Source organism: Nycticebus coucang, chromosome 18 (assembly GCF_027406575.1).
Source record: "Nycticebus coucang isolate mNycCou1 chromosome 18, mNycCou1.pri, whole genome shotgun sequence".
In the NCBI taxonomy this organism is placed as follows: Eukaryota; Metazoa; Chordata; class Mammalia; order Primates; family Lorisidae; genus Nycticebus; species Nycticebus coucang.
The window spans coordinates 15,128,700-15,149,531 of record NC_069797.1 but is presented as its reverse complement, the minus strand read 5'-3'; the positions used below and the strand labels follow the sequence as shown (position 1 = coordinate 15,149,531).

General features: G+C 44.0%; 1 protein-coding gene across 1 annotated transcript in view; it reads right to left on the bottom strand.

The window, feature by feature from the left end:
* LOC128570911 (heparan sulfate glucosamine 3-O-sulfotransferase 3A1) overlaps positions 1 to 17,901 on the bottom strand; it is a 106,848-nt gene extending 88,947 nt beyond the window's left edge. Inside the window, exon 1 of the mRNA XM_053570505.1 lies at positions 15,911 to 17,901. Within this exon, the coding sequence (XP_053426480.1) occupies positions 15,911 to 16,509 (599 nt within the window). The 5' untranslated portion in view covers positions 16,510 to 17,901. The remainder of the gene's footprint in view (positions 1 to 15,910) is intronic.
* Positions 17,902 to 20,832: the final 2,931 nt, after the last annotated feature.

The following is a 20,832-nucleotide window of genomic DNA, read 5'->3' as shown; positions in this document are numbered from 1 at the left end:
CTCTTCCTCTTCCAATGTTCTACTGCCATTATGTGGAGTTTCTGGTCATGCGATGAAACATTCTACAATTCTGTCACATATATGCAGAGCATCACGCGGAAATTGGCTTTATTATAATCACAGTATTAGAGAGTAAAGATTTCATACACTTACTGGTTTAAACTTAAGCCACCAGTTTTTTTTTTTTTTCATTCTTCAGTTTTCTGGGCTTCCCACATAATTTCCTTTCTTCCCTCCTCCCACATCCCCTCCAGATAAATCCCTCTTAATAGTCATCATGCTGACCAAGGCCCACCCTTACATTTTTGAGTGGACTGGAAAGAACTTTCACTCATGGTAAAATACATTAATTACTCGCAACATTCCAATACTAAGTCTGAAGAGATGCCATGAAGATAGCTGTAAGCTGCACGGGCAGCAACTCCACTTGTTTTAAGCGATGTTCAACTCGGAATGTTCTCCAAGTTCTTTCTCTACGGGCCTCAGTGAGATGGGGAGAAATGGTTGCCATCAACTAAATGAGAAATTGAACACAACCACAGAGCTTCATTACTCGCCATAAGCAGTAAACGTGTGAGTCAGACAAGGAAGGAATAAACAGCTTTGATTTCCTCACGCTCAGGGTTTTTGCTTTGTTTTTCCTGTTTTCTCATTGTCACTAAAACTTCTAGAGAAAAGAGAGGAAAGTACCAGGAACCTGCTGATACATTACCTGCTATTTAGTATTCACAGTGAAGAAGTAAGAAAATGTTATTAATGGGAGAATAGTCAATAGTTGAAACTTTTTAAAAAATTTCAATGTTGGTGAGAAAAAACAAAGTATTGAAAGGTCTTTATTGGCTCATGGAACTTTCAAACAAGTGTTCAAAAAGATGAAGATTCTTACAGAAAGTTTCTTACTTTCACATTTGCAATGAAGTTTAGAAGAATCTGGTACTGTATTACCTTGAAAAAAAAAAAAAAAAACTATGCTTTTACCAAAAATTTCAAACAGTCATATAAGACACTACATGGCCAGATGTGTTTCATAATTAGTGCTTAAAACCACAGCACCCATCCAAAAAGCATAATCTACAATTTCAAAAAAATAACAGGAAGGAAGGAAGGAAGGTAGGTCAGCCAATTGACCTGGTCTAAAACCCTCCTATATAGAAACTGTTGATCAGATCTCTATGCATAAGTGCATAAGTAACCACATCAGTGCAGAGCCTAGGACATAAAAGTGCTATAAACAGGACAGGAGCACATTAAACAGGTGGGCATGGTGGCTCATGCCTGTAATCCTAGCACTGTGGGAGGCCCAGGTGGGTGGATCGCCTGAGCTCAAGAGTTCAAGACCAGCCTAAGTAAGAGCCAGACCCCATCTTTACTAAAAATAGAAAACCTAGCCGGGTGTTGTGTCAGGCACTGGTAGTCCCAGCTACTCGGGAGGCTGAGGCATAAGGATCACTTAAGCCCAAGAGTCTGAGGTTGCTGTGAGCTGTGATGCCATGGCAGTCTACTCAGGGCAACAGAGTGAGCACAAACAAACAAACAAACAAACACATTCTAAGCCCTGTTTTCATCTTGGGAAGTTTTACTTACACCGATGGCTAGCCATCATGATCACAGAGCAAGTACGAAGACCCCATTGGTCAGCTCAAGTCTAGGAAAGAATGCGAGGCAGCCTAGATCAGGCAGGTACGTGGTGGACAGTCATCACCCTCCTTGAGTATTCTGCCATCCGTTTACTCACAAACCTGTGCTGTCTGGCTTTGCCACATCACAAAAGCCCACCTCACCTGTTCTCAAGATCACCAATGACCTCTTAGCTGACACAGTAAACACTCTCAAACTTCTCTTCAACCTTTCCATAGCACTTGATACCACTGACCTTGAAACACCCTCACCCTGTCTCCCACACTAACATTTTGTTATAAACATTTCAAATACAGCAAAAGTTTGAAAAACTTTTGCAACACCCACCCATTTACCCACCAACCATATTCTCACTATACACTTGCTATATTTTCACTGTCATATATCTGTCCATCTATCCACCCTTCTATTCATCAATCCATCTTTTTTGAATGCATTTCAAAATAAATTGCAGATGTCAGATCAGCCCCTTCTACACACTTCTACATGCATGGCACAGACTACAAAACTCTCCCTCCTTGGAGCTAGAAGACGAGCCTCTTTTCTTGGCCCTGCTTCTTTCGCCCTCTCCTTGTGCTCTGCAACACACTTTCACATCTGGGTTGTGCTGACAACTGGCACAACCTCAACTATTAGGTCCTCCACAGGCTCCCAAGTCTGACCTTCCTTGTGAGCTCCCGCTTACCCAGAGCACTTTCCCCTTCACGTGTCTAAAGCCAAGTTGTTTGTTCCCCTGGGCACCTGTGATTCCTCCTTCTGCACTTCTTATCACACAGACAGAGTTACTATCAAATATTCTCAAGTTCTCTCCCTTCCCTCACCCCCAGCCCTCCACACAGTGTTACAATTCCTACTACCAAAACGTCCAGCACATCTTTGCCCCATGTCCTATGCATGCTGCTCTGCTCTAGTTCAAGCCTCTATCATCCATCCTCCAGATTCTTTAAAGACACCTACCCAAGTGTCATCCACGTGCCACCCAGGAATAACTTTTCAAAGCTGTGAAATCAGCCCCCCTTCCTCCTTCCTCCTGCCTCTAGAGCTGCAGGTAACCACTGGGGGGGCCTCGGGCCTTCCAGGGCGGTGAGCTCTGGACCTGTTTCTGATCTACACTGAGATTGCTGCAAGTGAAATCACACTGGCTTTCAAAGACTTAGCATGAAAATATTCAAGATGTCTCATTGATAATGTTTGACCTGCTTGTATGTTGAAATTATAATATTCTAAGTATTTTGGCTTAAATTGTAGCATTGTTACAATTAACGAAGCCTCTTTATCTTTTACCATTTTAATTAGAAAGTTGAAAATTACACACACGGTTCCCTTACATTTCTACTAGATTGTGCCAACCTAGAGTAAACCCCAAACTCCTTAAACATACCATTTCATAATCTTTGGAAAATGTTTCCCCAACCTTTGTTCCCAGCTTGAAGTTCTGCTCTTTACCTGCACAGACAGAAGGTTGAAGGGAACCGGTTTCCCTGCCCAGAGGTCAGGTGACAGTGAGTATGGCCTCACCTGTCCCTACTCCTTCCAAATGTTTCACAGGATGCCCAGGCACCCAAAGGGAAGAAGGAAAAAGGGAAATCTGTAAACTAAACACACCCAAGCTCAAAGTCAAGGAAACATCTACATGGATTATTAAGCTTTAAAAAAAAAAAGGTGACCATAGTTTGACTGGTGATATGACAGCTCTTTCAACGTGAAATGTTTGTAGCTGAGAAAATAATCACATTTGTAGAAAAATTTCAGCATCCTGAACAACTCTGTGTATTGCAAAATTGTAGCTCACTGCCAAGTGGTTCCAGGATGGGTGAATCTGATCCCACTGTCACCCTGTCAGTGGAGCGATGTCATTTCCAAACTGGATCTTGAATGGGAGGTTACCCCCCCACATTATGTGGTCCTAACATTCCCGTGAATGTTGGTTATGGGTGCTGACCTGAGAATAAGAAGTAATAAAAGGCATGTACAATGTTTGAAGCCTTTAGCTTAGCCTAGGAGTCTGCAAACTATAGTATTGTAGTTCTGGTCGATGAACTTGTATTAGAACACAGCCACAACATCATTTACACATTGTCTAGAGCTGCTTCTGAACTACAAAAGCAAAGTTGGATAGTTGTGACGGAGGCCCCATGGCACAGAAAACCTAAAATATTTACTGTCTGGCCCTTTCCAGAAAAGAATTCCTAATCTCTGATCTAAAGGGTAATTAAATATATATACGTATATTTTTAACTAAACTCATATTGAGTCTATCATGTAATAGGTAAGTACACTTCCAGACCCTGGGCATATAAGGTTAAAAAGACTAAAGTTTAGAAACCCTTAGTTTCTCAAGGGACCCTGAAACACATTCATTTTAATCTTTTTTTTTTGCAATTTTTGGCCAGGGCTAAGTTTGAACCTGCCACCTCTGGCATATGGAACCAACGCCCTACCCCTTTGAGCCACAGGCACCGCCCTATTTTAATCTTTTCAAACAAGACTTCTATATATACTTATCAATGTGAGACTCGGTCTCAAAAAAAAAAGAAAGAAAAAAGAAAAATCCACCATACCCAACCTTTTCTGCACATACTGCTCTGTACATACAAATAACAAAGAGACCAAGGTTGCCAAGATAATCCTACCTTGCTCACTACCTGGGATCCACTCTTATTTTATCCTATTACAGTCCATTTTATATACAGCTCTATTTTTTTAAAAAATGTGATTGATTGTATCATACGTCCACATCTTATGACTGGCGATTTGAAGCAGTCCTGGCCCATGTCACCTGCCAGCTGTCTAACTCTGGCCTTTCCATCACAGGGTGTATACTGGCAGCCATTCATTGGAATTGACATTGATTTGCTCCATCCAGGCAGAATCTTGTTTTGTTTTAGTTTGGGTTTTGGTTTTTAATATGTGGATTATTTCCCAATATGTTAAAACAAATCAGCACCCCAAGTTTCTTTTGAAAAGGCAGAGGACATGGCAGTAAGGGTCCACCCACTTTCCTACTTAGTTAACAACCAGTTAGAACCCAGAAGCAGTTTTTCCAAGGCTTATTCTCCAAGTTGCCACCCTTTGCCACAGGGCAAACGCACCTGAAAATCCCAAGAATTTTCACCACAAGCATTAGCTCACTCTGACCTCCCGCCACATAAATATAAAACAGATCCAATTTGTTTTCCTTCCATCATTAAACTCTAGCAGGGCATTCTAGTAGACCCTCTGGTCTTCAAGAAACCTTTTTTGTTGTTTAAAACAGATACTGTTATAATTCTGAAGCCTCCTACACCAAAAAGAAAAAGTGAGGCCTCATTAGAAAGAAAAACAAGTGGCCTTTATTATTTCTTCAGTGGAAAAAAAAAGCAAACCCACATTTTGGATGAAAGAAACTACAAGGATAATTAGAGTCCATCAGGAAATTAAAAACAAAACAAAACAAAACAAAACAGATGCAAGGTTTTGTTTACTTGGTGAAAAGCTTTGTTTGTGGGATGAAATCTCTGCATCTCTGTGGCGTTCTCCTCCTCAGCAGAACTCTTCCAAACACAGAGTTCAAGCAAACATGGCTTCAGTTAAGTGAGGTGACTAAGGGAGAGGTTTGCTTTGGGAATGTACCTTAAGTTGCAGCTTAATCCAGTTTTCTTTGTTAAAGACCTGACCTTAATGAGAATCTGCAAAGATTTATGACCGTAACAAGCACATCATTTTTGACTTTGTTGTTCAAACCAGCTTGGCAACTTTGATATTTCCTAGTGAAAGGAGAGAGCTAATCCAAGTAAGAACTCTGAAGAAGGAAAAGGAATTTTATTCCCATAACTTGATTGATTACTTCCTACTCTGAACACTCAAGAGAGAAAAAGCAAACTTTTTCCTGTCTGTACTCAGATTTCTCCTACTAATCTTTTACAAGCGGGCAACAACCATAAAACACAAATTACTCTGGAGGATCCAAAGACCAATCATGCTAGCTGGGTCCCCCAAATCTAGAAGTTTCAAAATATTGGGGAAAGCATCTGAGATGAAAAAAGAAATTTAAAGAAGAATTGAACCACAGATTCAACTCAATTCAATGCTTTTATTTGCCAGTTCTGGAAGGAGAAAAAGAAAATAATGCTATAACTGGTTCCATTTGAGGAATACTTTTTATCATTTTTGCAAATCCTCTAAAACTAAATTTATATATTTGGGGGGTCAAGCAGCTGTTTCCCAATTGCATTCTTTAGAATTGTACCCTTTGAATGAGAAGCCTGGAGTTCTTTATCTTTTAGCTTACCCTTGACAAGGTACTTCTTTTTCTTCCCATGCAAAAGATAATCTTTGTCTTTGAGATACCTTCTACCTCCTCCAACATCCTCTCTGTTTCACTGGAGCTAAAGGAAGTTCAAGTCAACAGTCATGTCTCATGTGGCTAATGGCCTGACCACAGCAGTCTGGGCTTGGTGCTAATAAGGACCAGCTGGCAGGAAATCGATCAGATGAACATTATTAATAACAATAATGATGAAGACAGAACAGGGCTGAGGGTAATGATTCAGCTGTGCTTTGATTGGAGGTATTAACATATCTAAAGAACATAAAAAAGGTGTTCACCCAAAGGTGAAAATATATAAAAGTGTGAAAAAGACAGACTCAGGCAGTGATTCAGCACAATGCCAGGAGAGACCCCAACTGGGGGATTCCCACAGGGCAAATGAGTTGCTTGATGAAACCAGCACCCTCCAACACACAGGCCACCCTCTCACTGGGCCCCAATGCCAGAAGCAACAAGCAGCTTTCTGACTACACTGCTGACAATATTTTGGATTCCATACACAAGAGAGTTTAGTAAGAGGAAAATTGCTTATTTGGTCCACTTCAAAGTGTTTTTAGTGGGCAGTGCCTGTCCTGTGCCTCAGTGGGTAGAGCACTGGCCCCATATACCAAGGGTGGCAGGTTCAAACCTGGCCCCTACCAAACTGCAACAAAATAATAGCCAGGCCTTGTGGTGAGTGCCTGTAGTCCCAGTTACTTGGGAGGCTGAGGCAAGAGAATCATCTAAGCCCAGGAGTTGGACATTGCTGTGAGCTGTGACGCCACGGTACTCTATCAAGGGCGATAAAGTGAGACTCTGTCTCTACAAAATAAATAAATAAATAAATACAAATAAAAGTATTTTTAGTGGTTATTGTTATTTGTTAATAAGCGAGGAGAAAATTCAATTGAATGAACCAAAATTTCTGATATGCTCACTAGGATGAGTTCTGTGATAAGGCTGATTCTTAAAATTAAAAAAAAAATAATAAAAAGTTGACAAAAACAAAGATGGCTTTAGTTATTCTATAATAGGCCAACAGATTAACATGGATATTTAAATACTTTTAAAAATTCACTTTTTCAACCACATTTTTTGACGGGTTGCCCAATTTTCTAACTAAAGGTCCAAGATCAGAATCAGACATGTCCAAGTTGTTAGGCTGGCCAAACTTCCCCATCTTGAAGAGCCATTCTGTGAGACTTTGTTACAGGTGAACATGACTCAGACAAGGGAGACGCACTGCAGTCTCAGCCTTGCACAGGCCCGTTACTGACTCACCTCGGAGAAATAAGCTGGCATTTTGATAAGCAGAACCTGCCAGGAAAGTCCCGATGACGTCCTGATGAGAACATGTTTGGTGGTTCGTGATAGAAACTAGCTCCCCCTCGGCCAGCTATGTAAGACCACCCTACCCCTCTAAACTCCCACCAACATCCTTTGGATCTTACTCCACTTACACCCAAGTGTCAAAATAAACCATGCTGCCTTGGTTACACTTTAGCCTTGAATGTTCTCATCCATTCCTTCTTTCAGTTTCTACCTATTACAAGTCACTCTACCACGTGGAGCGACCTTTCAACTCCCACCACTTTGAGACACTGGTGACTTGCTATCTAGGCAGGAGCCTGATTCGTTCACCAGTGCACATGTCAGCTTACTGAGACAGCCTCATTTGTTCCCATCCACTTGCATTGTATATTTCTTGACTTTTGTGTATCTCAAAACTTTCATAATGACCCACACATTAATTATATTAATAACATCATTCAGACCCAGATGCCTCAGATTATTCCACGTCATTCAGTATATGGTGAGGGCTTAACAAATTTAGTTATTATCTCCTTACAACTAAAATGATACATTTCAGCAAAAATACATTCTAGGGCCCAAATACTTTGTTACTTTCAAAAAGTTTCAAAATGCACAGAGGAAAGTGTACACCTGCCAAAATGGAAAAATGCCAAAGGACAGTAGAGGAGGGTGTTGAATCACAGACATTATTTTTATCTCTAAGTATTTGCAGCTTGCTCCTTGCATGGAAGTTTATAAAACAGATCCAATAAAGGTAAGTGAATCAACAATGAAAAGGAAATACTGTTAACCTCTTGGTGTCTTTAGATAGATGGGTGTTATTATTTTGTTTTGCTCAAGCAAAAATGTAATGTGGATAAAACTACTTTTACAGTTGTTAAAAATATCAAAGGAAATGTTTTGAGGGAGATTTTTATTACTCTATTCAACCAGAAATCCAGAGACACAACTGTGTGTTTAAAAACAGAAGCAGAAGCATGCCACCTGAGCAGGAACTTTGAGTCTGGCGGGCTGGCAGCCAGGATGAACTGGTTCAGCAGGATGAACCCCCATAGTTAGAGGATGCCCTAGTCCTGGTCCTTGAAGGCTCTGAGGGGTGAACTTTCTCTCTTCCCCTCCCTTTCTCCTGGAACACAGTTACTGTTTCAAGTCTGTTTTGCTCCAACGCTGGACTCACAAGCCATAATGTGTAAATCTTACATTAAAACATCAGGTTAAGTAAGAAGATAGAATATTTATGCTGGCCTGGAAAACTGGACTCTGTGTCATCTTAGCCATAAGGTAGGAGTGTCCACAGCCCCGGCCCCATCTCTTTGCCTTATAAGCAGTTTTCCAATCTTTGACACCTGCTCCTCCTGTGTTTGTGGCAAAAAGACAAACAAAACAAAAACAAAAACAACCCAGCCCCACAAACCCAATATGTCTAAGTCTGATTTTCCTCTGACCCCTACTTCTGTTCTGCATGTCCTCAAAGTCTGCTCATTTGCATCCGAGTTCGTGCTGTGTAGTGCTGTGTATCACAAGAAGGATTCTGTCGGAGCAGGGACCTCTTACACCTTTCCAACTTCTTCATATTTACCAGCCACAGAAAAGAGAAAGAAAGAAGCACAAAAGTGTCTGTGTGCGTGGTTCAGGAATAAGACAGTAGAAGGGAGGTGTGAGCTGATGTTATTAGGGAATAAGCTCAGGGGAAGATCAGTGTGCCTGGAAGCAACAGGTGCTGCAGGGCAGTGGGGGTGGCAGCCCCATCGCGGGGCCTTCCAAAGGAAAGGAAGAAGCAGCATGTAATAAAAGGGAATTGTGCAGAGTATTTCAGTATCAGCCCTCATCTTTTGACCCCTGTTAGGGTCCTCCTGCCTTCTTTGTTTTTCACTTTTGGTTTTAGAGTAATTTTAAATATTGCAAATATATATACAGTACCAGGAATTCCCATACACATTCCACCAAGGCACCACAAAGGCTATCGTCTTACTTAACCCCGGCATGGTACAATGATCAAAATCAAGAAATCAACCTTGGTAAAATGCCATTAACTAACCTACTTGTATTACTCCCATTTCTCTAGTTTTCCCATGAATGCCCTTCTTCTGTCCCAGAATTGATTAAGGGCACCCTCAAATTTACTCATGAGTAAATAACTCGCCTTGGTCTCCTGCCGTCTGGGACAGTTAATCAGTCTTACTTGGTTTTGTATAATCTCGACACTTTGGAAGAGTCCTGGTCAGGTATGTTGTAGAATATCCCTCAACTGGGGTGTCTCTAATGTTTCTGCAAGGTTAGACTGGGGTTACAGATTTGGGAAGAAGTAAAATCATATTCATTGCATTATATCAGGGGAACACAGTCTCAACCAAGGGATCAAGGTGAATGTCCATTTGTTATCACATGAAGGTGGTGTGCCTGCCTGGTCTTGACAGCATCACATTCCCATTTGTTCCTGTCTTCCCGCCTTCCTTTTAACCTGACCACCACCCTGCCCTCCAGCCTGTCCTCCCCAGGACCCGGCCAGGAGGACACTCCCAGGAAGACTTCTCCTGGCTGTCAAAATACTTTCCTGTGAAGCTGTGCCCTGTGCAGCGGGCAGGATCTTCAACAGGGAATCCATGCCTCAAGGGTTAAACAGGCTTCTGTGTGCTGCCTGTGAAGAATCCCAGGACCCTCCTCCAGAGCCTGCACCATACGGGGGAAGGGATAAGGCTGCGTTACTGATGTTGAAACAGAAATCTGGAAGTATTTTCATTTGAAGCTGGCTTTCAAAAACAGAGGCAAAACACACTAACAAAAGTAATCTGGGGCATATGGTACTCCTTTCAGCCATAAGCATTTCTAATATAAATCCCCTAATCATTTATATCTTGGTTTTCAGGTTTATTGTGAAGTCATGTCTCTTTTATTTCTCTCCAAAGAATAAACTCGCTGCCTAAAAGAATTGAAATATCCTTGCCTAAAAGAGGCGAAAGTGCAGCTCATCTGTGCTAGGCAGATCATACATACTATAAGTGCTACCTAAACACAAGTATTTGTTGCTGCTGTGATTTCTTTTTTTAATTGAGACTGCAAATATGCTCTCATCACCATAAGGTTTTCAGGGTTCTCCGGGGGAGGCTCCTCGCTGACTCCTCCGCCCACGAGGTGGCGCTACAAGTCGCATTCCAACAGTCCAACAGGCTGCTGCTCCCAACAGTCAATGAATAGAATTTTGTATTGAAACCTTTACAAGAATGTCTCTTGCATTCTAAACCGCAAGCACTAAACTTCATTCTTAATGAACATTTCCCCTTTCCCTTTTCACACTACTGTCATTAGACATCTTCTAGAACAGGCCAAATCTGAACTTCTGCAACACAGTCCTGAAGTTATCTTAGGATAAACGTGACTTTCAGGAGCACCAATAGTCACAACCACTGAGTAATGCAAAAATGCAAAGGCTGCAATGAGGAAGTCAAGAGGTTAGGAAGATGCTTCCATTCAATGAACTCAGCATCTCCTTAATTTCTAAATTTTGGCTTCACGTAAGTTTATTTTACTAACTGTATCAGTATCCCCCATAGAGATTGTTAAACTGTTCAAATTAGCAATGGGTTTAAAGTGCTGACAAGCATTTTTGAGACCTTCTTATACATGCAAAGACTAGGGAGCTAAACTACTACTTTGATGCAACTTCCTCTGATTACATATTAAAGGCATATTAATAAGAAACTTTGCCTTCACAATTGTAACTCATCACTTAAGCAGAAGCAAATTTCCTAAAAGGTTGGGGTCTAATATCACTAAGAAATGACGGTCATTATCAGCCAACTTACTATTACTTGGTGAAGAAAGACCTCCAACTAAAGAAGAGAGCTAAGAATATCAACTTCTTCACTGGGCTCAGCAATTTGACGGATGGTAGTTACAATTTGGAATTGTTCAAATGTGTCCTATAGAGATAGGAAGCCTTTTTTGTTGTTGTTTATATCAAGGAGATTTGTTTTCTCTGTGACATTCTCCTTGTGATGTGAGCATCTGGTCTATGTAAGGTTAGCCCCTGTGGTCATTAATTGCACAAGGCTTATTCCATTCCCACGACCCCTCCAAAACACAGACTTGGCATTTCTTCTTTCCTGGCCAATCAACAGATTTATTTATACGAAACAAATATCTTGGCCAGAGTGTTTTCATTTTAAGGGGAAGGCAGAAGATTAGAATGTTGTGATGGATTTTCACCCATAGATGTCTGTGCATTTCACACAAAGTGAAATGTGCATATTATAAATGTTATTTCTATAAAGGAACATTCACTCACACAAAGTATTCCAATTCCAAGCTCTAGCAAAAGTGTCATCATTGTTGTCCAATGCCTAGACTGTGATCTCAATCGTCCCCAAATCTGTTCCATACCCAGGATGTCGAACATTGCTTAGGAGTTCTCCAGCCATATGGTAACTTTCCTTCAACCACATAATAAATTCCGTCGCTTTCCCTACCTCCTGAGTGTTGGCTCTTGAACACATGTGCACGGGCCTGAGGATGTGCACACAGGGACCAGGCTGGGTGACTTGTGCTGCTGGTGTTACCTACTGGAGATGGGCTCAGAGGTCAGACACTCAGCAAACAAAATGACAGCATTTTGGCCTCCCCAACTCTCAGTAGGTCAGGAGTACCCAGGCCTTGAGAGCTCCTGGCAGCTCATGCATGAAAGAAATTACACCCTCTCCCTCTGTGGACATGTACATTAGAATCAGAGTCCAAAGCAGCATCTCCCCATTCGCCCCCTGCCCCTCATCCCTTCCCCATATTCTTCACTTCACCCTAAGGACAGAGAGCCTTTGGCCTTCAGTCCGGATGACCTTGCATGGGTGGCCAGACTCTGTAGCTCCCTTGGCTCAAATTTCATTTCCAACTCTTCACGGAGAAGGGGCTTGTGCAGCACAGGAGGGTGGGAAAGGGCACATGGAGGTACTCCACAGCTGCTCCCAGCTGCTACAAATGCCTATTGCTCCTCATAGGAACCAAAAGGGCCTCTGTTCACTCTGCCTCTCCCCAAAAAATAAGACCATGATCAGTAGAGGCCAGAAAATTAGAAATGTTAATGGTCAGGAAAGCACTAACTCCTAAGCTCTAAACTGAGTCCACTCTACTGACAGTTTCTTAGCTGAAATTATACACAGTTGATAAAGGAAAAGAATTAAAATGAGAGAAATAGACATGCTAGTGTAGATAATAAGTAATTGCTATCTTGTGTCAAAATAAGAGACTGAAGTATGAAAGAAACCAAACATTTATAGACATATATACTGTTTATGTGCATATATATGTGTGTGTATGTATATATATATATTTGTAAATATTTTATACATAGGTGTCTTTTGTCTTAGGAGAAAAAAGACATGCCTTTCAGTTCATTCAGATATAAACAAGCAGAAAGGATGGCCTTCTTTTTAAATTCTGAGCTCACTTGCTCTTGAACTGCAGTAGAGACATTTGGGTTTAACTTTAGGTAAATTTTGGATCCAGTAACACCATTTTCCACTCTCTTGTACCAACCCGCCACACATTATTACAGTGGACACGGACAAGATTCATTGCAAAGGATTGCTTTCCCATGACACGCAAGCCACAGACATTTGCTGTACTGATATCATGTCTGCTAAATTAAGTAATGAGGAATGTTTTTTAAGCCCCATCAGGGTGGAGTTTCATGTCCAGAAAACTCCACTGAAGTATCCTAAATTTTCATTAAGAAATATCTCTCGGCATATAAAAATTTGCCCTTGTTTCATTTATTTTAGAGGAAGGCTACTGGGACATTTCAAATTGATACAAATAATTTCTTTTTAAGAGATTTTGAGTAACAAATTCATTTTCTTTGCCTTTACTACAAATTTGTTCCAACAGAGGAAGTGTTTTTTACTCTATATAAAGAGTATGCTTTATAAAGTATTTTATGTTCTTCCCGGTGAGATGAGTTTATCAAAACAGTTCAGCAACAGCACTGTTCCTAACTCACAAACGCATTCTCCAAGAGATTTTCTTCAAACTTCCTAATAGCAACAGATTTCTCCCTTGTGACAACAGTAGGGGGCAGTACCACAGCAAACTATTAGGGCTGTGATTTCACTGGCAAAAAAACAAGATGAAACATCTCAGGGTTCTTCATGTAAATGCGTATCCAAAAATATTAAGTAGATTGTTCTCTTCCAAATTCCGTTCAGGCTGCAAATATTGGAATTTTATTTCTACTTATGTGTGTGTGTGTGTGTGTGTGTGTGTGTGTGTGTGTTTGTGTGGTCCTAAGTATATGGTAGAAATCCTATATTGCAAAGTTTGAACGGACTACTCAGGAAGGTCTCACCAAATCCCCTCTTCTGAAGTACTAAGTAGACGTAAGTAGGTAAAATCCACTTAATGGTTAAGTGGTGCTCTGTGTAGGAGATTTTTCTTTTTCATAATTAAGTCTTCGATCTTTTTCACAAACATCAAACTCCTAAATGCCAAGATGAAAGAGAACTTATGGGGAAATTTCATTAAATAATCACATAATCCAGGCTCCATAGGTAGGATTTCTTTTTTAATAAGAGTTTTCTATGTAATTGAGTTAAACTTAAATTTATGCATCCAATAAAAAACCATTGCAACTGGTAAAACAAAGACATTGCTCCAACACTTAGAAAATTAAATTCACCAAACCATGAAGTCAACTGTGTAGTTATTTTTGTAACCACCATAAATTGCTTTATAGAACTCTTCTGCCGGAGTAAACAATCCAAGGATAGATTTACTTTACAGCATGCATTCAGTTTCCAAAGGAGAGAGTGGCCTATAAGTGGCACTTTTTTCCCTTTCTTTAATTTTCCTTTTTCTAACTTGTGTTTCTAGTTACCTTGAAACCTTCCTTCTCTTACGGGAGCTCAGAAAGTTCCGCAGAAAATAAGATCCAGGTCTGTGGATATACTGTGCCCTCAAATATCCATTGTTGGAATAAGAATAAACAATGAAAATAAAAGTTTGTATGTCAAAAGGAAAATAAAGGGTTTTACTACTAAATATTTCACCATATTTAATAGCACCTCAGAGTCCAAGGCAGCCTTAGATGTTTCAGACAGTCAACTTGAAATGTGTTCGCTTAGCACACTGTGAGACTGAATTCAATGCAAACTGCTATAGATAAGAGTTTTAGGGGTCTTTAATCACTTCTTTCTTCTGTCCTTGATGGAAAAAACAGAGCTGCCTTTGTGCTAAAAAGAAGGACCTGTTGTTTCCAGATTCAACAGGTCATTTTTATAAGAACTTCCCAGAGGATAAGACATAAATGACAGAAACACAAGGGGATATTTTAAGTGGCTGATGATTTTAAATGATATATAATCTATATTAAGAGAAGGTTGTTTGCTTTTCTTTCCAACAAATGGAAAGTTACTGTTTGAAAAGTGTTTAATGTTCGAATGCGATTTTTAGGACCAAATCTTTTTCTCATGAGTTGATTTACTGTAAATTTGCCTCCTGAAATCAATCTAAGGTGAGCTTGACCCCTCCAGTAAATAAATTTGTCAAGTCATGTCCATTTCTGCTTGGGGGATGAATGGTTAATTTAGTGGGCTTTTGAAATATATCCAAATTGTGCTGTTATTTTTGTAACATTGTTTCAGTTAAAATAACAAGGAGAATGCATATTTTGTGAACAAGATAAACTATGAAATGGAAAATTCTAGCAATATGGTTTTTCCTTGTACTTGGAGGAAAGAAGAAAAGCTAATATTTTATGGCAAACAAAATCCAGGTGACACTAAGATTTATTAGTTTGGCTGATTCTATTATTAAAGGTGGTCTGAACTTGAGGAGACTGGCAAATTCAAAATTAAGATCGAAGTAAGACTTGTTTCCTAAACTGTATTTGCAGAGTTGTTCACAATATATTTTTCCCTTTCTCCCCCTACCCCCCTTTTTAAAATTGGCTACCGTATTCATAAGAGGATTCTTTGAAGATCTTTAGAAAAGTTTCTCACCAGTCCAAAGACAAAAGTTACTTCTCCCTATAAATATTAAAAGCACTTTACAAAATTCATACCTCTCCCAAACAAAGTTACTATCAAGAAAACCTTTAAAACACGGTAACTCGCGGCTGGCCCTTGCTCAGACATCTATTTCCCAAACTACACAGATTCTCTGGTTCTTGACATTTTCACTAAGTCTCCATACTGCTTACCACTGAGGACGACTAATTGGAAAAGATCCCGGTAAACACACACCTGATAGCAAAGATTGTGGTAGACGTAAGGAACTGTCCTAAAGATAAAGAAGAAATAGGAGCAGGCCTCCTTTGGGAAGCCTGCTACTAATTGGTGAACAGGTTTCTCCTTTAGAAGGGAGTTTTATGGGAATTTCCCCCTTTGGCTAAATATATGAATACTTTCAGAGAGCAGGAGAGAGAAATGAGGCTAGCTATCTGGTGAAAAGAGAATCCCAAGGACTGAAAAAAAGCATTAAGTCCAAAAGTTCCTCCCTCAACACGCGCTTCACGGGAAGGAGAAGGCACAGTGAGCAAAGAGACCCCGAACTTAAGGACCACCACCGGAGACCCTTTGCCTTCTGCGTGAAGTGGGGAGGCAGGCAGACCCGAGGTCACCGAGGAGGGCTCCCTCTGGTCCCCGCCCCTCCGCCCTCATCCCCGCGCGCTCTGGGCCTGCTCACCGGTACCAGGCGAGGCCCTTGTGGTAGCTGCGGTCAAAGAAGTGGGGCTCGGCGCCCACGGCGCGCACGTCGGGGTGCACGCGCAGGAACTCGAGCAGCGCCCGCGTGCCGCCCTTCTTCACGCCGATGATGATGGCCTGCGGCAGCTGCTTGGTGCCCTCTTCCAGGAGCAGCGCCAGGGTCCCAGGAGGGGCCTCGGCCACGCTGCTTCCGGCCCCGGAGCCGCCGGGACCCCCAGCCAGGCCAGGGGTCTCCTCCTCCCAGGCCGCCTCGTCCCTGTTCTGGCGCGGAGCGGCCGGCCGGCGCCTCCGCCACTGCTGCAGTTGTAGGAGGCGCTTTCTCTGTGCCGCCGCGGGCCACATCGCCAGCTCCCGCGGGCCTCCGGCCAGGACGCCGCGATCCGGGGCTCCCGCCTCTGCGCCGCTGCCGGACAACCCCACCACAGGGCTCGACAGCGTCTGGCAGCGCTCGGCCAAGCAATAGAAGACGTACAGAGACGTGAGCAGAGAGCAGAGCATCAGCAGGAACTTCCGGAAGATGCTGCGGGACAGAGGCTCTGCCGAGGTGGGGTGGGCGCCGGCCGGGCCCGGAGGGGCCATCCTAGCCGAAGGCGACGTCGGGCAAAACGCGGGCCATGCTAGGCCGGGACTCTGCCAGGTGCCATAACATCCCCCAGGCGGGCCTGAGCGCTAGACCGAGGCCACATCGCCTGTGCACGCCTGAGGCTGTGCGAACTGCCCCGGGAGGAGGAGGCCAGGGCTCCTAGGGGGACCGAGCCCCAGGAGCCCCGAACAAGCTGCCTGCCTCCAGTCGAGGGGGCAGGAACGGGGGACGCGGGGCCGTGCTTAAGAAACCATCGTCTTAAACGCGCCCAAGTCCTGAGGCTTGGGGCAGCGCTTGGCAATCGGGTTCCCCGAGAGTCGCCGGAATGGGGGTCTTGGCGGCGGTGGCAAAGGCGTGAGTCTCAGCCCCAGCTCCCAGCGGCCTCTAGGCGCGGATGTCGGCTCAGCGATCGTGCATCCCTCGGTCAGGGGACGCGTGGCTGCGGGGCCGCTGAGCTCCACGCGCTCCAGACAGCGACGAGCGACACTGCCCTCCAGCCCCGGCTTCCTCTGGTCCCCTTGCCTGCCTGTCGCTCCCCCTCGCCCCGGGCTCAGATCCTCTTGGCCCCAGAGAGAGATCCCCCTGAGTCCCTCTGACCGAGCGGGAATCTCTCCGTGGGTGTCCGGCTGCTCCAAACAGCTGTTGGACCCCACCTGCGAGAGGCGAGGCGCGCCGGGCTGCGCCGGACCCGTCAGCGGCCGTGGCCACTGTGCTCCCCGGAGCTCCGCCACTGCCTCCCGGCCGCCGCCGCCACACGTGGGGAGCAGAGGACAGCAAAGTTGGAGGTGACGTCAACGGCCCCCGGCGGGACCAGCCCCCGGACAAGCGCGGCGGGGCACTGACCAGCGGCACAGGGGCCCGGGCCAGCCGGGCGGGCGGGGTGGGATGGAGCAAAGGTGGCGCGGGCTGGGCAGCGGCGGCCCAATTGCGCTGGGGCGGGCGGGGGCGCCGGGAGCGCTGGGGGCGACGCCCCTTCCCCGCCGAACCTCCCTCCCAGCAGCCTCGCCCCCTTCAAGCAGAGCGAGGGGCTGTGGCGGCTCCCGGTTGCCTGACTGACAACCCAAGCTGGCCAAATCCCTGAGGGCCTGGCTTCCACCTACCGGCCACTTCGCTGGAGTGGCGGCTCCCAAACCTCTCCAGCGCCGCTCAGCCCTCCGCAGCCCTGACCCTCTCCAGGCTCCCCCCGCTCCGCTTCCCTCCCAGCACTGTTGCCAGATCCTCCACACCCCACCCCTTTCCATGGCTTTGAACCTCCTCCTTGCCCCATAACCTTCAGAAGTTTTGTTTGCTCCAGTTCCCGGTTCAGCGCTGCATGCCACACCCCCATTTGTCCCGGGCGCGGAGAACTCCTCCGCAGCGGTCTGGACTGCTGCTCAACTATCCGCTCAGGCCCCTCAGCAAATCCCTTTCTCCCTTCATCTGTATTTTTTTCCCGCTTAGTTGTTTCCCCTTGGATTTGTTTAAGGATGATCCGGAGTTGCCCAGGACGTAAAAAGGAACAATTTCTTGGAAAAAGAGCCAATAAATAAAGACCTAGATTAAATTTTTTTAATTAGCTCCTATTCCGAGCTGCTATGCAGTTGTTGATAGAATGTATTTTTTCTTAATGTTGTTAGTACGTGTGTGTATGCGTCCTCGCGCGCTTCCCAAGAGGTTAAATGTCCTTTCAACAACAGGGATTTCCTCTTTCACTTGCCGCCCCTAACGCCCCATCCTCCCGACGCGCTCCCCGGGGGCGGGGGCGAGAGCAGGTCAGGCAGGGAATGCCAACCGCCGTGGAACCCGCAGGAGGTGGATTTTTGTTCCAGTCCTATTTGTTCCTGTTTCTGCGCTTTCTTGCCTCCATGGGATGTCTCAGAACGTGGGCAGTAGCCTGGCTGCTTCATACCAAGATGGCAGGTTGTGGAGTCAGCTTTCTGGGCCCACTGTGGGTGCTACCAAGGTCCCACAGGGGGTGCAATGTCGCTTTTGTAGGAAACTCACTAGGAGCGCCTACTGTCCAGCGCTGGGAGGTCAGTGCTCTGCTTGCCTGCCCTCATGCACTCCCTCTGACCATGGAAGTGGGAGTCGGTGAAATACTTTCTCAGCTTCCAAGGGCACCTCGTGGTTTTAACTCCGTATTTGTATGGAGCTTCAGAATTTGTCTCCTACTGGATAAAAACTCACTGCTACATGTGGCTTTATGTTGACAAACTTCCAATCCCAGTGGTCTCTACAACCAGGGAAGAACCGTTTAGACTCGGATGCCTTGAAACGCTGGACTTGTGCAGATGGACAGCAAGCCCCACCAAGCTTTAAGGATCCTTTGTGTTAAAATTGGATTTGACAAACCAGTTGAGGTTTAAGACTAAGTTAAACTTTAATGTATTTTAGAACTTTTCTCTAAGTATTTCGGTCTGATTTGCAGAAGGAAAAGAACAAAACAAAGGCCACGCTAAGGTTGTTCTGAAACCTGCCGTCCCATAAATGCTTACAAACGTGCCTCAGTTTCCTTACCTGGAACACCAAGAGGGGCTCCAAGTTCTCTTCAAGTTCCAACATGATGTAACAGTGAATGTTCATTTATTCACGCTCTAAACATGGGTATTTCCCTTTGTGGGTACTAAAGACCCACGCTACGTAGAACACGTGTTCCTTTCTCACAATCACTCACGCAGCATCTAGGGTTACTCCTCACATTAGAAGAACACATGAGTGAGCCACAGATACAAGCCACCGGGTAAATTCAAATTTCTAACTAATTTCAGTACCTTAAAGAAAGGTAAAAAGAAACAGGTAAAATTATTTTTCATTATATATCCCATGCATCTAAAATGTACTCAGTTTAAAAATGATTGAGTGTTTTTACAATATGTCCTTTCTTTTTACACTAAGGCTTTTGGAGTGACATTTTCAGTGCTCACATGTGGCTTAGTGGCTACCATAGCACACAGTAGGGGATGTTGTTTTGGTGAGAAGGATGCACCTATCAGATGCTCAGCAAGAATCAGACAGCATATTTAAATTAGGATAATTCATGGAGGATTTAGTTACAAAAAAAAAATCTCTTTATAGTAGAATAAGAAAGGGAAAAGCTGAATATAGTGCAATAAGCTAAGCTAGGAGCGTGGGAGCTGTTAGCACCCTCACGCTGAAGGACTGAGGGAAAGGACATGTTGTTAAATCCCAACAGGAAAACATCCAAGAAGAAAGGCCCTTGAGAGAAGCAGCTTTAGGTGGCCCCTGTGGCTCAAAGGAGTAGGGCACCATCCCCATATTGCGGAGGTGGCAGGTTCAAACCCGGCCCCGGCCAAAAACTGCAAAAAGAGAGAGAGAGAGAGAGAGAGAAGCAGCTTTAGTGGTGAGACACAGCCACCCAAGGCAACCTCTTAGGGAAGGAGTCAGGGAAAGAAACGTTCTTGACAGGAAAATATGTGGTTTATGTCTCATCATGACAAAAATCAAGAAGAGCGATCAAAGTGTCCTGGTAACATTGGGTTTAGTTACAGGACACATTGCTTAGGAAACGTTTTTCTTCATCTATTAGATTATTAGAATGGAAATGTGTTGGAGCTAATTATTATGAGGGCACTTGAAAGGGTAACTTATACTGACCAAAAAGCACAATAGACGTCACTGCACAGTTTATTCTTGTTATTCTCTTTCTCTTTGTCACTTCAAGTGCATTAGTCAAGGTTCTTTAGAGACAACCAATAGGATAGATAAATGCAGAAGCTGGAGACCCTGGGATAAGGGGGGTGTGGCTCAGCCTGAGTCCCTAGGCCTAAGAACCCAGGGAGCCTCAATGCCTGGGAACACTGATATAGTCCTGGAGCCTTAAAGCCAGTAAGCCTGAAGTTTTGATGTCCAAGGACAGGAGAAGAAGAATGTGTCCCAGCTCATGAGATGGGGAAGACACCTGCCCCTTTCCTCTGTGTTTGCTCTGTCTAGGACCCAGCGGACTGGACGGTACCTGCCCATGTAGAAAGTGGATCTTCTCTTTTTAGCCCACTCAGAATCACCTACTAATCGCCTCTGGAAACACCCTCACAAGTACACCCCCAGAATAGTGTTTTCTCTAGGTATTGTTTAACCCAGTCAACACCAAAAATTAACCATCATACCATAGTTAAAGCAGATGTCCATGCCTTAAACACAACAAGACTCTGACTCAGAAAAACTCTCAGTTTTTCTTACTACCCCAGCAGCCAGTCTTATGCTCAAGGGTGAAATAGCTGAGGTCTGAGTTCTGTGACTTTTGGCTTCCCTCTTGGCCCCCTTCTTCCTCTCTCTTTAATTTGGTGTACACTTGAGATACCATCCTGTGTCCCCTGAGCATC